The 14,111-nt window shown below is 36.3% G+C and overlaps 1 protein-coding gene across 4 annotated transcripts in view; it reads left to right on the top strand.

Annotated features, from left to right (window-relative positions):
• git1 (G protein-coupled receptor kinase interacting ArfGAP 1) overlaps window positions 1-14,111 on the top strand; it is a 121,751-nt gene that overhangs the window by 75,211 nt on the left and 32,429 nt on the right. For 3 of the 4 annotated variants that reach the window (XM_051930845.1, XM_051930846.1, XM_051930848.1), the window contains 6 exons: window positions 3,795-3,900; window positions 4,011-4,097; window positions 4,438-4,568; window positions 4,663-4,757; window positions 6,511-6,553; window positions 13,912-13,938. In XM_051930845.1, the coding sequence (XP_051786805.1) occupies window positions 3,795-3,900; window positions 4,011-4,097; window positions 4,438-4,568; window positions 4,663-4,757; window positions 6,511-6,553; window positions 13,912-13,938 (489 nt within the window). The remainder of the gene's footprint in view (window positions 1-3,794; window positions 3,901-4,010; window positions 4,098-4,437; window positions 4,569-4,662; window positions 4,758-6,510; window positions 6,554-13,911; window positions 13,939-14,111) is intronic. The other variant, XM_051930847.1, reaches the window with a different exon arrangement.

The raw sequence follows: 14,111 nt of genomic DNA, 5'->3' as shown, positions 1-14,111 counted from the left end.
TTTTTATTAAGAAGAAAAGCTTTTTAAATTGAGGGAAAATATCCCAATAACAATTTAAGGATCTGTTTTTTTGTGAAGCAGCGTTAACACAGCTTTTCTGCTGTTTTATAAACGAACGCCATATAAGGTCTTCCTTTTTTGTTGCTTCGCCAACGGAAGCAGCCTTTTTATTAAATCCAAGGGTTCTTCGCGTTTTTTTTTTGTTCGTTTATTACGATTGTTATAGTTCTGTTTGTATACCACGTTGTCAGTTCAGCACTCCGGTTGTAATATGACCAAGCTGTGCAAGCACACTCTTGAGAATGCAACGTATAGTTGTACAGGAGAAAAGCAATCTTGCCTCAAATCAATGGCAACCTTTTGTAAGTCTATGAACTTAATTTAAACTTTAGGTTTACACGGTGCTTTCTTTCCGAAGTACCTGCACTCATGAATATGTCTGTATGCGTCAGTCGCTGAAATCCACGCGCTTCGCACCGGCGAAGTACTGCTTTTAAATTTTTATTAAGAAGAAAAGAAAACCTTTTTAAATTGAGGGAAAATATACCAATAACAGTTTAAGGATCTGTTTTTTTGTGAAGCTGCCTTCACTCGAGTGACCACTTCGAGCTGACTTGCTGGCCAACCATAAGCGTTACCTGGTAGGTAACCACCCATGCAATCAGATTGTGAATCAGACTACGAATGCCGTGAATGTAATTACCCCGATCTACATGCTGTCAAATAAGCGAACCACACGCCATGGCGCAATTTTAGGGGCTTCGCCTCTAGCGCTGACGTCTGAGGTTCGATTCCCGTAAGGGAGTGAAGTGAGTGGGTGGTTACCTACCAGGTAACACTTATGGTTGGCCAGCAAGTCAGGTAACATCAGCCACGGTGCCTTCAGCTGTGAGAAGCAGATCATAGAATGGTTGAAAATAGTTTACTGTCAAATAATGCAAAGAGTACGCGACACGTGTTTCCCCCTTATTCTTGGCTCATCAGGCGTACAGACTCACTGCACTCGCTTACGGTAATCGAACCTCGGACGTCAGCGCTAAAGGGGCTTCGCAGCGGTGAAGTATTGCTTTTAAATTTTAATTAAGAAGAAAAGAAAACCTTTTTAAATTAAGTCTTAAAAAGAGGTGTAAAGATATTGACAATAAGCTACGCAAACCCACCAAGACATGCAATCGTTTAACCCCTTAACCGCCCTCTGCCGGATATATCCGGCACCGTTGTTTTATTGCTAACGCCATACTGCCGGAATTATCCGGCACATTTGCCTGTGGTTATATGAATGCCTGGCAAGTAGTATAACTGACGGTTTGGCGTGGGTATTATTACTACGTTGTATTTCGACAAGTCTGTGGTTGTTTTGGCCGGTCATGTGACGTGATTCGCATGTAACAGCTGTGAATATGGCGAAACGTAAACTGACTTCAAGTGAGGCTTTGCAGGCGATTTTGGACAGTTCTGATCATGATTGTAGCAGTTCTGAAGAAGATTTTAGCGACAGTGATGAGCAGCAACGTGCGCTGCATGATACTGTGAATGAAGACGCATCGGATGACGGCGCTGAGTGGGTGTATCCCCAGCATCTCAGCTGGGCTGCTGCCCGTGGTGAACTACCTTTTCTGCATTCGTTTGAGGGAACGTGTGGCTTTATTGTTGATGTAAACAATTACACTGCTGAGCAGTTTTATGAGCTGTTTGTGTCACCTGATTTGATCAGACATTTTGTTCATCAGACAAATCTGTATGCAGCACAGTTTATTGAGAAAAATCCCAATTTACCTCCACATTCCCGTGTTCGTGCTTGGTTTGACACTGATGAAAACGAAATGAAAAAATTCATTGGGATTTTGATGTTGATGGGAATAATCAGAAAACCAGATATTGAGATGTACTGGTCTACAGATCCTATGTATGCAACACCTATTTTTCTCTCATCCCCACACAGAATCTCAGGAGCTCAACCAGAGTGACTATTGGGTTCTTTGTCACCTCTCTTACCATGGGCCTTCTCCCACAATTGCTCAGTTTGGCTGGGTGTTTAGCTTTAGGAAGAGTTATGGTTGTTACAAATTAGGCCACTATGCTCTTAGGAACCTTCATTGCAGAAGGATTTTTCTTTAGCCCTCCCCAGATCTGTCCCAAAACACGATCCCATGTCTAAGCTCTGCAAGCAATTCTATTGACCTCATTCCTTGGTTTTTGTTATGATAACAACTGTGAAACCTTATAAAGATAGATGCATGCTTATCCTAGTATTGTCCAGTCTATCTGAATTTGCCACAAATGGACTAAAAACAAGGTATAGAAAAATTTCAAAGATGATCAGTGGAATAGTATGTTTCTGAGCCAAATTTCAAATGCCATATCAAAGTTTCTGAATACTTGTGCTAAAGTGATTCTTGTTTTTTATTTTTCATTTCAAAAATATTCTAAAACCTTGTTTTCACTTTGTCATTCCTGGGGTACTGTATGCTGCTTCACATGGGTGAAAACAAATTGAAATGATTCTAGCACAAGGTTGAAGCATAACTAAATGTGAAAAAGTGAAGGGGTCTGAACACATTCTGAATCCACTGTATGTGTAAAATTAACAAAAAAGCTGAAACACATTACCATATATGCTCACGTATAAGACAGATCTTGAAACCCGAAAAATTGATCATAAAATTAGACCCCAACTTATACCCAAGTTCAAAAATGCGACACTTAATTTTTAAATTTTTTTTTTTTTTTTAAAACATCTTCTTGCCTCCTCCAATCTTGCATCAGTTTCTCAGACGCATCGAATTGTGTTGCAGCAGCGCAGTTACCAATTTTTTTTCCCTACTTCAATGACTTTTAATTTAAAACCAGCTTCATATTTTCTTCTGATCAAACGCTTCATCGTAGATAAGGGATGCTATGGCGATAAAGGTGTTATGAAGGTGTGAGATACAAAAAACACAGAATGTGCAAGCATTGCTTCAGAACAGTTTGGGTATTACCGCGTGGTCATGTAGGGTCAATAGAGGGAGAGAGATAGAGGGGTTAGGAGCACATGCTGATACGGCGCATTGCCGCACCCACATAGAGAAAAAAAAAGGGCAGTGTGCTCCGTGGTTACTCTCTCAGGTGGGCGTTAGCATATCATAATCCCTACTACCAATAGTGTGAGTTTTCCGCATTCGACTTGTACAACTGACATTATAAAATACCAGAAATTATACTGTAAAATCAAGTCCTGACTTATCCGCGGGAGAACTTATCCGTGAGTATATACGGTAAATGGGTTGTCTGAAATAAAATCCACAGTTCTAATAAAATGTATATGTTTATGAAGAAGATGGACCCTAACAAATTAAAAAAGTTAACAAATAAAATAGCCTAATTTGCCTTTTAAGCTAAGTTTATTAAGCAGTGAGGTAATGTTGTAATTTATTAAAATGAGCATCTCTGTATTTTCTAAGGCAACCTTTTCCTATTCAAAATTAACATGTGACCTGCTGTACTAAACAAAAACTTGCTTTCTTTTCACACTTGCACAAGGTGTGGCCCTTTTAAAGGACCACATTTAAAAGGACTAAAATCATTAAAAAAAAAACAACTTCTGCCTTAATTTCAGTGGAGGATGCCTGGCCTGGTTGTCATTTATTTATTTCTCCATTGATGTGCTTGATTGAAATGGTTGAATTTATTTTGTCTTTTTTTTAATATTTCATATTTTCAGCTCTAAAAAAAAGAAAAAAAAAAGTTTCCCATATTACCTACTTATTAACACATTGTTTTTTTTATCTCCTCATTCACAATCTTTAATGTAGTCCAACAAAGTCAGAATTCATTCGTGCAAAGTACCAGATGCTGGCTTTTGTTCACAAGTTGCCATGCCGTGATGATGATGGTGTGACTACAAAGGATCTGAGTAAGGTGAGCTAAAGTTGGGCTTAGTTCCTAGTGTTGGCATGGTTTTTAATTGTGAACTGTCTAGCAGAATTTATAAATAAGCAGAATATATATATATTTTTTATCATTACCAGCAACTGCACTCTAGTGTTCGGACTGGCAATTTGGAAACCTGCCTGCGGTTGCTTTCTCTTGGTGCTCAAGCCAATTTTTTCCATCCGGTAAGAAGAATGAATGAAAAAAAATCCTCTTCAGTGCTGTGTTGTGAATTTTTTATTTTCTGCTTGTAATAGGATAAGAATTTGGGAAGGAATGGATACTCCAATATGTCAAACCTTTGGCTTTTTTTTTTTTGTTTTTTGGATCTCCATTTCTTACTTTTAGACCTGTAGTTTTTCATGGTTTGTTTTTTGCAATTTGCTTACTGTATAGTGTTTATCAGATTATACTACAGATGGCACCTGCAAATGATAAAGCAAATGTGATCTAGACTATCAGTACAGCAAAGGTTTGAAAATAGATGGTATTTTGTAAATGTAGTTCTGCTTTTAAATTATACAGGAAAAAGGAACCACACCTCTTCATGTGGCTGCCAAAGCTGGTCAGGTTTTACAAGCAGAATTGCTTGTAGTATATGGAGCGGACCCTGGTGCACCAGATATTAATGGTAGAACCCCAATGGATTATGCCAGGTAACATCCCAAGTATGCTTTGAAAGCTTTTGCCTGTTCACTTATCTCGTATATGGATGCCAATTTTTGATTTTTAAATTTTGAATCATGATAGGCAGGCTGTTCATGTGGATTTGGCTGAAAGACTTGTTGAGTGCCAGTATGAGCTCACAGACAGGCTGGCTTTTTACCTTTGTGGGCGTCGGCCAGGTAAGTTTTTCAAATGTTTTAACATACAGTGCGATGTAAAAGTTTGGACATCCCTCTGAAGTTGCATGGTAATTTGCTCTGTCTTCATAAGAAATATGACTTTTTTTTTTTACTAGAGAAATGTAGACAAGGTGATGTTTTCAGACCAAAAATCTATTAGCATTATGGAATTGTATGAAATAAAATGTAAAAAATCGGATTTGCAAAAGTTTGGGCACCCTTTTAATTGCATTAATTTGAAGACCTGTATTCATTTAATGCTGACAGGTTGCAGCCCAAAATTGCTTTGATTAGCTCATTAGACCTTAAACTACAAAGATAGATGCAACCAATCATGAAAAAGGTTATTTAACTTAGGTAATTGCTAGTTGTGGTTGTCCTTGGTTTTCTCTTAGAGAGTGACAACATGGGAACCTCTAAAGAACTCTTTACTGACCTAAAAATTAAGATAATTAATCGTTATGAATTAGGAGAAGGGTACAAGAAATTATCAGAAAGGTTTGGACTGTCCTTCTCCACAGTCAGAAATGTAGTTAGGAAATGGAAGGCCACAGGAACAGTCCTTGTGCAGGAAAGATGTGGTAGGCCAAAAAAATATCTGAAAGGCACAGCCAAAGGCTGGTTAGAATGGTCACAAACAAACCACATACCACCTCCAGAGAGCTACAAGAACATCTGGCTGTTGATGAAATCATTGTACTGTACATCATTCCACAGTCAAGCGCACTTTGGACCGGAAACAGCTCTGCGGAAGGGTAATGTGCAAAAATCCTTTTCTGAGTATTTGCCCCAAGAAGAGTCTCATAAGGTATGCAAAAGTGCATCTGGACAAGCCAGAAACATTTTGGAAAAAATATTGTGGACAGATGAAACTAAGGTAGTTATTTGGTCAAAACAGAGGCGCTATGCATGGCGAAAAAAAAACAACACAGCATTCCAGGAGAAGAACTTGCTGCCTTCTGTAAATTTGGCGGATGGTCCATCATGTTATGGGGCTCTGTGGATAGCACAGGTACTGGAAACCTTGTTAAAGTTGAGGGCCGCATGAATTCTTCCCAGTATTGGCAGATTCTTGACAAGAATGTTCAAGAGTCAGTCACAAAGTTGAAGTTAAGCCGGAGTTGGATGTTTCAGCACGACAATGATCCAAAGCAGCATTCAAAATCTGCCAAGGAATTTATGCAGAGGCACAAGTACAATGTTCTGGAATGGCCACCCCAATCCATAGGTCTGAACATCATTGAAAATGTATGGACTGATTTGAAGCAGACTGTCCACAGTTTGAAGTCATCAAACCTGACTGAAATGGAGGCATTTTGTATGGAAGAATGGGCCAAAATACCATCAGCCAGAATTTAGGGACTGTCAGTTGCTATAGGAGGTGTCTGCATCCTGTTATTTCAGCAAAAGGAGGCTATACTAAATATTGATGGAATTATTCCTTTGGGGCGCCCAAATTTATGCACCTGTCTATTTTTGTTTAATTGCACGTTAATTTGGTTTTGTTGGTCCAATAAAAAATATTTCACTACTGAAATGTTGCTGTTTCTATAACATTTAAAATGTTAAAATTAAGTTACTGCCTCAAAAGCTTAGCAAATTATAAGTTGATACTGTGATTTTTTTTTTATCGGGGTGCCCAAACTTTTACATAGCAATGTATTACTCTGAAATTGGACCTAGTATATCTATGCATGATATTACTGAAATTTAAATATTATAGCGGTTATTTTTTTTTTGTTTTTCCTTTTAGATCATAAAAATGGGCATTATATAATCCCTCAGATGGCTGACAGGTAAATTTACATCAAACTTTTAAGTGTTAATGAGAGAGTGTGTGTGTGTATAATTATATATATATATATATATAATATATATATATATATATATATATATATATTAAATAATTATTGAATAACACATTGGATGACTACATTTGCTATTCTCTAAATGTGTGCACCTAATGTCTGAAGCTATTTACCAAAAGAATTTTGAGAGTATGAAAGCACATTCACTGATGCAATTTTTCCTAAAACTATCTCTCTAATTTGGTTGAAAACATAATAGTCGTATTTGAATGTTAATTGAATTGTTTCGCCACCAGTGCCCTCTGATTTTTTTCTATGTACATTTCTTCTATGCTGAAAAAGTATACATTGTGGATGCTTTCACTCTAAACTGCTTATCTCTATCTTTATAGCTATTTCTCACGTCCACTTTACTCTTGAATATTTCTACATTTTATTCTTTCTTTTCATTCATTGGATAAATATCTTTGTTATAAATATATTGGTTGAATGCCTTAGTGGGGCAAGTATTCTGTATCAGTTACAATGTTAATTTATAATTATGACGAAGATCACTATCATTTGCCACAGTTGAAGTGTTGAAATAGAAATCTTAATCTGAATTGTCTTTATAAGTTACAAATGTATTTTACATGAATACATAACTGGGTTTATCACCTTCAAGTCAAATTGGTAGGGTGATGAAGCTGCTTTAATACAAAGAAAATCAGTTTGCATTAGTCACTTCTGGATGAGTGTATTTTTGTTTTCAAATATTTCATATGTGTTTTTTTCACTAAAGATTATGCCAAAACTCTTAAGATGTGATATTTAATCAAGATAAACACTGATAAATAAGAAATTAAAGCCTTTTTTTCCTGTTATCCTTACAATTTAAGTACCTTAAAATGAATTGTATCATGTTTTCCTTATCCATATAGGAACAAATGTTTTCATATGGACACCTTGATAAACTGATTTAAAATTGATATCTCAGAATAGTTAACCCTGTGAAATATCTTTAAATATCTTGTTTTCAACATGTACTTTGCTGGTGGATTTTGCTAGTATAGGGTAGTGGAGAATGTTCTTATATAATCTGATGTGCTCTCTTAGCCCACAAGTGGGAGCTATAATTCTGTTCTTCACTGTTCTAAAATTTTCAGCTGCTGTTTAGAAAATCATTTTGACCTTTGTCAGCCTTGTAATTAGACTATATTTTGAATCGATATGAAATAATTATAACAGACAAAGCTGTTTGTTTTGACCTGGTATACGGCAGGGTTATTTTTCAAACTTAGAACATTATGTTCCTTCATACGGTCTTCAGTTTGCTCTATTCAGGTCAAAGAACCTATCCTATTTAGATACTGATAGTTTGCCTTTTGGGAATTTTGTGATGTAATAGTGATTGATTTTAGGGTAAAAATAGGATGTGTTTCAGTGTAACTAAAAAAAATTGCTTTGCTTTGGGTACAGAGTTAATATTGAAGCCTTGCTAAGGATTAGATTGAGAGCACCTTCATCTTTCCCAGTGGAGAAATTGAGCTTGTTACAAAAGCAGAATCCTCTTTAATAAAATCCCTGTGTGTGTCCGTGTGTGTGTGTGTCTTCTGGTGAAGTGCGCATGCGCGGGACACGGTGCGATGCGCGATATTACTGTCAGAGAAAGTTACAGGTGTTTTACGGAAATACAAACCAGTATTACTGCGAAAGGAAATTAAAGGTACACAATACAGTGACACATATTACAGCCACATACAAGCCAGTATTACTGTCAGAGGAAATTAAAGGCATATTACCGACGCGCACTCCTGTATTACCGCCAGAGAAAATTAAAGGTATATTACGGACGTACAATACAGTGTTACTGTCACAGAAAATTAAAGACACACAATACACGGCGGCAGCCCACAAAGAACGGTTAGCTCAGCAAGTAAACATCAACAAAAGAAAGGCTGAAAGACAAAGAAAAATATGACCAACAAAAAGAATGAGGTCAAAGTCCCTTGCCATTTAATATAGACTGTTCCTACTAATGTTTATGCACTACTGTTCTACCGCCCGTTATTGTAATGGGCTTAATGACTAGTCAATAAATAATAGGGTGAGCCAAAAAGAAGTACCACATTCAAATGTTTGTTCTACAAAAATGCTACAAGATAAAATAAATTTCATTGCAACACAAAAAAGGATATACAAAATACTGATATTTTGATATTTTTCACTGTGTTTTAAAAATGTTTTCTTCAAGGTGGTGGCACTCATTAGCCATACACTCTTCGAGACGATTTCTTAACACTCGCATGACTCGTTTGGCCATCTCAAGGGGAATAGTGGCAATTTCATGGCGAATAGCATCCTTGAGGGCTTAAAGATTTTGAGGTCGGTGTGTGTATACCTTTGACTAGAGAGAGCCCCACAAGAAGAAATTGCACGGAATGAGATCAGGCAAACGTGAAGGCCACTCAGCTTCACTGTGCAGGGAGATCAGCTGCCCTGGAAACATCTTCCGCAAAACTTGAATGGATCTCTGCGCCATATGAGCTGTTGCAAAAAGTTCTCTAGCATTTCAATGTAATGTTCTGAAGTGATGGTGACTGTTGCTCCCCCCTCCTCAAAAAAAGTAACGGCCTACGATGCCACCAAACTGTAACACACTCACTGTGCAGGGTTCTCTGGTGAAGTTCACGAGGTTTGGTTTCAGCCCAATAGCGAACGTTTTGCTCACTTACGCAACCATTCAAATGGAAATATGACTCACCGCTGCACATGACAATGGCGTCTCGATGAACATTTTGCAGAATGTTTGCGCACAACTCTCTGTGGCTCTCCCAGTCTCTCTCCGTGAGTTCCTGCACTGCCATCATTTTGTATGGACGGTAGTATGTATCGTGATTTAGAGAGAATAAAATAAAAAAAAAAAAAGGTAACTTTTTCAAGTCCTATAAATGCACACCGCGTGTTACAGACGCAAACCAAATGTATGCGTGTACTGTATAATATTAACAAAAGGAGCAGCTCACTACTGAAAACAGCAAATATAGGAGTGAGTGGGGATCGAACCGGGGACTCTTAATTACAAGTCAGCAAATCTTACCACTACGACACGGAAGCTGTTGTGTCATCCTTGAACCTTTTGTGAAAGTGTTTACTTGATCTTTGGACTTCAGACTTCACACATTATATAGTTTATGCCTACATTTTTATGAAAAATGTTTCTGATTTAAAAATGTGTTTACACAGGTTACTGTAGAAACAGAACACACATGAAATGCGTGTGTTCCAAATAGCAATCTATTATTTCGACTCTAAAACTCCAGCACTTCAGTCACTCCCAGATAATCAAACAAAGCATGAGCTGGGAAAACTTAGTGAACGTTTCCGTGGCGGTTGGGAATGGAATAGCCGGCTGCTTGCTGCTCGTGTTAATCGGCACATTTAGAAGACAAAAGAGAGGTGAGAACGGTTTTAAGGTGGGCCGGATCTACGAGTTTTTTCATAGACTCTGGTAATTCTAGTGTTAACAGAGGTGGCTGGAAGGTATTGAAGGCACTGGAGAAATCAAAAAAACATAATCCTCAAACACATTGTCCAGATCTGAATATGCTTTGCAAAGCAGATAAGTTATTGGATCTTCCACTGCAACCCAACCTTTGTGAGATAAACACACTGCATTGTGTACAAGTTTGTCTTTTACAAAAGGATTTGTGTAGTTCTGGACCAGCCTCTCAAAAGTGTTCATGATGTGGGATGTAAGGGCCATTGGTATACAGTCATTAGATGAAGAAGCACAATGCAGGATGTTTTTCCATAGCAATGGTACTTTCTGGAGCCTTCATGACAGACTGAATGGGAAGTAGAGGATGCTATAAAGTTGGAAATCACACCCCTTGAAGAACTTGAAGACTGACTCCATGCAATCTCCTAGCTTTTACTGTGTGTAGTCCCATCAGTTGTGTCCTCACTTGGTCATCAGTTATGGCCAAACCATACTGATGGTCAGAGGCAAGAACTCTTGATGCATTAACAATGGTGTTGGGAGGAGCTGGCCATTGGAAGAAGGTAATAGTGGAAGGAGAGAGAATCTTTACCAAAAATAAATGGTTCAGTGTTTAGTCTTGTCCACATTCCCTTCTACCACCTGAGCGCTGGATTGTTTGAGTCTAGTAATTATGTCCAATCAACTACTAACATTTTTCATGTTGTTCTGAGTTAGTTTGTTTTCTGTTTTAGCTCTGCAAACTTCACCCTCGTTACGCAGCTTTTTCTTAAGCATTCCCTGTATGCCCTTTAGGGCATGTTTGTCACCAGATTCGAATGCTCACTCCTTGTCATTCAGGAGACTTTTTAGCTCTTTAATAATCCAGGCCTTCTTATTTGGAAAAGTGTACACTGTGTTTGAAACAAAACTTAATGTAGTCTGTGATGCAGATTTGATCTGAATACCTCAGAAAAAATAATCACTTTTTCAGATCGGGCATGTCTTTATTTATTTATTTATTTTTTTTCAACTGAGCAATCTGGTGTGATGGTGCTGGAAAGCTATTTTTGTCTGCACATACAAAGGCTTTTTAAAATAGCAACCTCTTTCACAACAGTACTTGGCATTTTTCTAGAGGAGTGCTTTCAAAACATCTTCCATAGCAAACACTGAGGTCTTCTAGATTTTTGCTGGCACCCCAGCATAATAGCTTTGTGCATTTAAATTTGCAGTTAAAGATTAAAAGGAGAGTAGACAGGAAAAGAAGCCATGTTTTTATTTGGACACCACTTTTTTGATGAAAGATTTTTTACAGTTAGTGATTTGTATATAACTAGTGAGTTTTGCAATTTTTTTGTTGTTAGGTCAAATAGGACACAAGATCTTTACCAAGCATTTGTGAACTTTCTGCATTTTCATGATTTTACAATACCGTGTTTGTGATTTTTCTTTTGTTGTAATGGCTTTAATCTCACAATTTTAAATAGCCTTTTCAATGTCGGCAATACTCATTTAGCCACTTCAGCCAACATGTTGTCTATGACTTAAGGTAGCTTTCAGGTTGATTCACAATGCCTGAAACAGGAAGGTATAATGGAAATTATATATTCAGGTTGCTTGTATTACATCTTTGCTGTAACTGTTAAAAAAAACTTGAGTTTAGTTTATCGCTGTCTGTTGTTAACTGCAGACTCTTGCACTTAACCTGTGTTCTGTACTATGAAGTATCAAGTTGGATTGGATGGAGTCCTGCACACCCAATGTGTTGCACATACGCTTTTTTTATTTGTATACTGTGATCCATATTGCTTTCTCTTCCATCACATCTCCTTGTGTGAACAGAGAGTCCTATATGTGTAGTGGGATTTGTTTTAGGGTGTCAGTCATTTGGAGGCAGCAAATTTCACTTGCTTATTTTAAGGAACTGAGCAAGAGTCCTGTGTTGTAGAGGTGCCACGAGCAAAACAGTAACTATATAAAAAAAAGCACATACAATACATACAAAGTATATACAACACTGTGAATATTTAAGGTATTTTTTAATATACTTAATTTTAATTTGCATCTGTACTGCAGATTAGTTTTAATATTGATAGTTCAAGTTCAACCTGAAAATTTAAAACATTAACTTAGACACTCCTCAAGCTGCAGTGCTTTATTTTAGAGAATGCTTTGCCTTCTGTTGTTTCACAAGATCTGACAGTTTGTTCTGACAGAGATCATGTAAATTATATTTTTAAATACTTTAAACTATACTTCATTTTCTGAACTCTCAGAATTAACTGTCCTATTTAGTTATAGATAATATATTTAATAGTCAATTGAGGTAATTTGTTTGAAATACTTCACAAAGTTTAATTCTAACTCCAGTTCATAGTTTGAAATAAATATTGTAGACAGTAAGTTTTTTAGTTTTTACAAATTATCAAATTTTGAAATTGTTTTAATCTGTTTTGTTCCATAACAAGCTTGTTGTCTTTTGCCTATTATCTTGTAGTTTCTGTGGAAGAATAATAGTAAATATAGAAGTGTGATGTTTAAAAATTGAGAAGGGAGGTCCATAGCAAACAAAAAAAGTTCTTTAAATGCAAATCATGTCTATATTACTGATTCAGATTATTGACTTTAGTTGTGCATTTTTACAGCTATAACCTTCTTGTGATTGAATTTAATTTTTTTCCTTTATTTAATGTAAATATATGTGTGTGATGTCAAAGTTGCAAAGGGCTTCAAGGATATATTTAAATAATATTTTAATTGTCTTTTGACTACCTTTTTCCAGTATATACTTATCACTGCTGGAGAAAAATTAATGTGGCTATAAATGACTTTTATAAAGTTTCATTTTTAAATTTATTGTTGTGTATACAAATATAAATAAGCAAATATCCATTTTGGTCTTTATTTTTTTAATTAGAAATGATCACACTTAAAATGTATGGTTTAGAAAACGTAAGCTGACAGAAGTTTGGCACTAACAAGCTGTGATTTCTGCTAGTGCATGAACAACATTCAGGCTTTAGAATTCTAGAGTGTGCCATGTATGACTCATTCTGTACTGGTGTGGTTTGTAATTAAAGCAAATCAAGTGTGTCCTTCTATTTTGTAAGATTTCATTTTCACCCTAGACTTGCATTCTCAGCTTTTATTTTATATAATGTCTTTCAATACTGAGCATCTTGCCAAGGTGGTGTAATAGCACAGTGTCTCACAAAGTGTTTTTTATATTTAATTCAACTGTGGAGTATAGGCCAGCTGTGTGACTTCCTCAAGATCACAGTCCCTCCCTTAATCTGTACATCTCTAAGATATTGAAATTAATGTAAAAAAAACAAATTTAAAAAGTGTTTTAGCACTTGGACGCTTCATGAACAGTAAGTGGGGGGTTAATTATAATTGATTATTAATTATTAGCCAATTTAACAACAAAGTAGCCCACATTATAATATGTCCAACTTTGGAAAATCATTTCTTAATAATAGCTAGTTTGGAATAAATAAAACGGCTGATGTTACTACAACAAGTGACTAGACCTAATCTCTGTGGTTGTGTGCGTGCGTGCGTTTTTCATATTCATATATATATATATATATATATATATATATATATATATATATATATATATATATATATACACTATATATATGTGTATATATATACTATATATATGTGTGTATATATATATATATATATATATATATACTATATATATGTGTATATATATATATATATATATGTATATAATGCGCACACTCAATCTTTGGCTTCTATCACAGAAAAGGAGGTTGGCAGCATTAGGATTTTGTAATTCAGGGACATCTCACTCTCTGTCATTCCTACTTATTCCTTTCCTATTCTCTCTACTTTGCTGCATTGGAGACAGAGCTCGACCAAAGTGCCCGACTCAGAGGTATCTCTTTTGCTTCATTTTCCTTCCTATCACCGTTATGTATACATATTTGTTTCACTTTAGATTAGACCCTAACCAATTTCCTTTTTTTTTTCACAGCTCATTTTCAAAAATGACAGCAGTTTTTCCCCACTTAGAATACTGACATAAGACTGCAGATCTGCATTATCTCA

Source organism: Erpetoichthys calabaricus, chromosome 8 (genome assembly GCF_900747795.2).
Source record: "Erpetoichthys calabaricus chromosome 8, fErpCal1.3, whole genome shotgun sequence".
Taxonomy (NCBI): Eukaryota; Metazoa; Chordata; class Cladistia; order Polypteriformes; family Polypteridae; genus Erpetoichthys; species Erpetoichthys calabaricus.
Note: the sequence above shows the minus strand (reverse complement) of the source record. Positions and strands in the feature narration are given on the sequence as shown.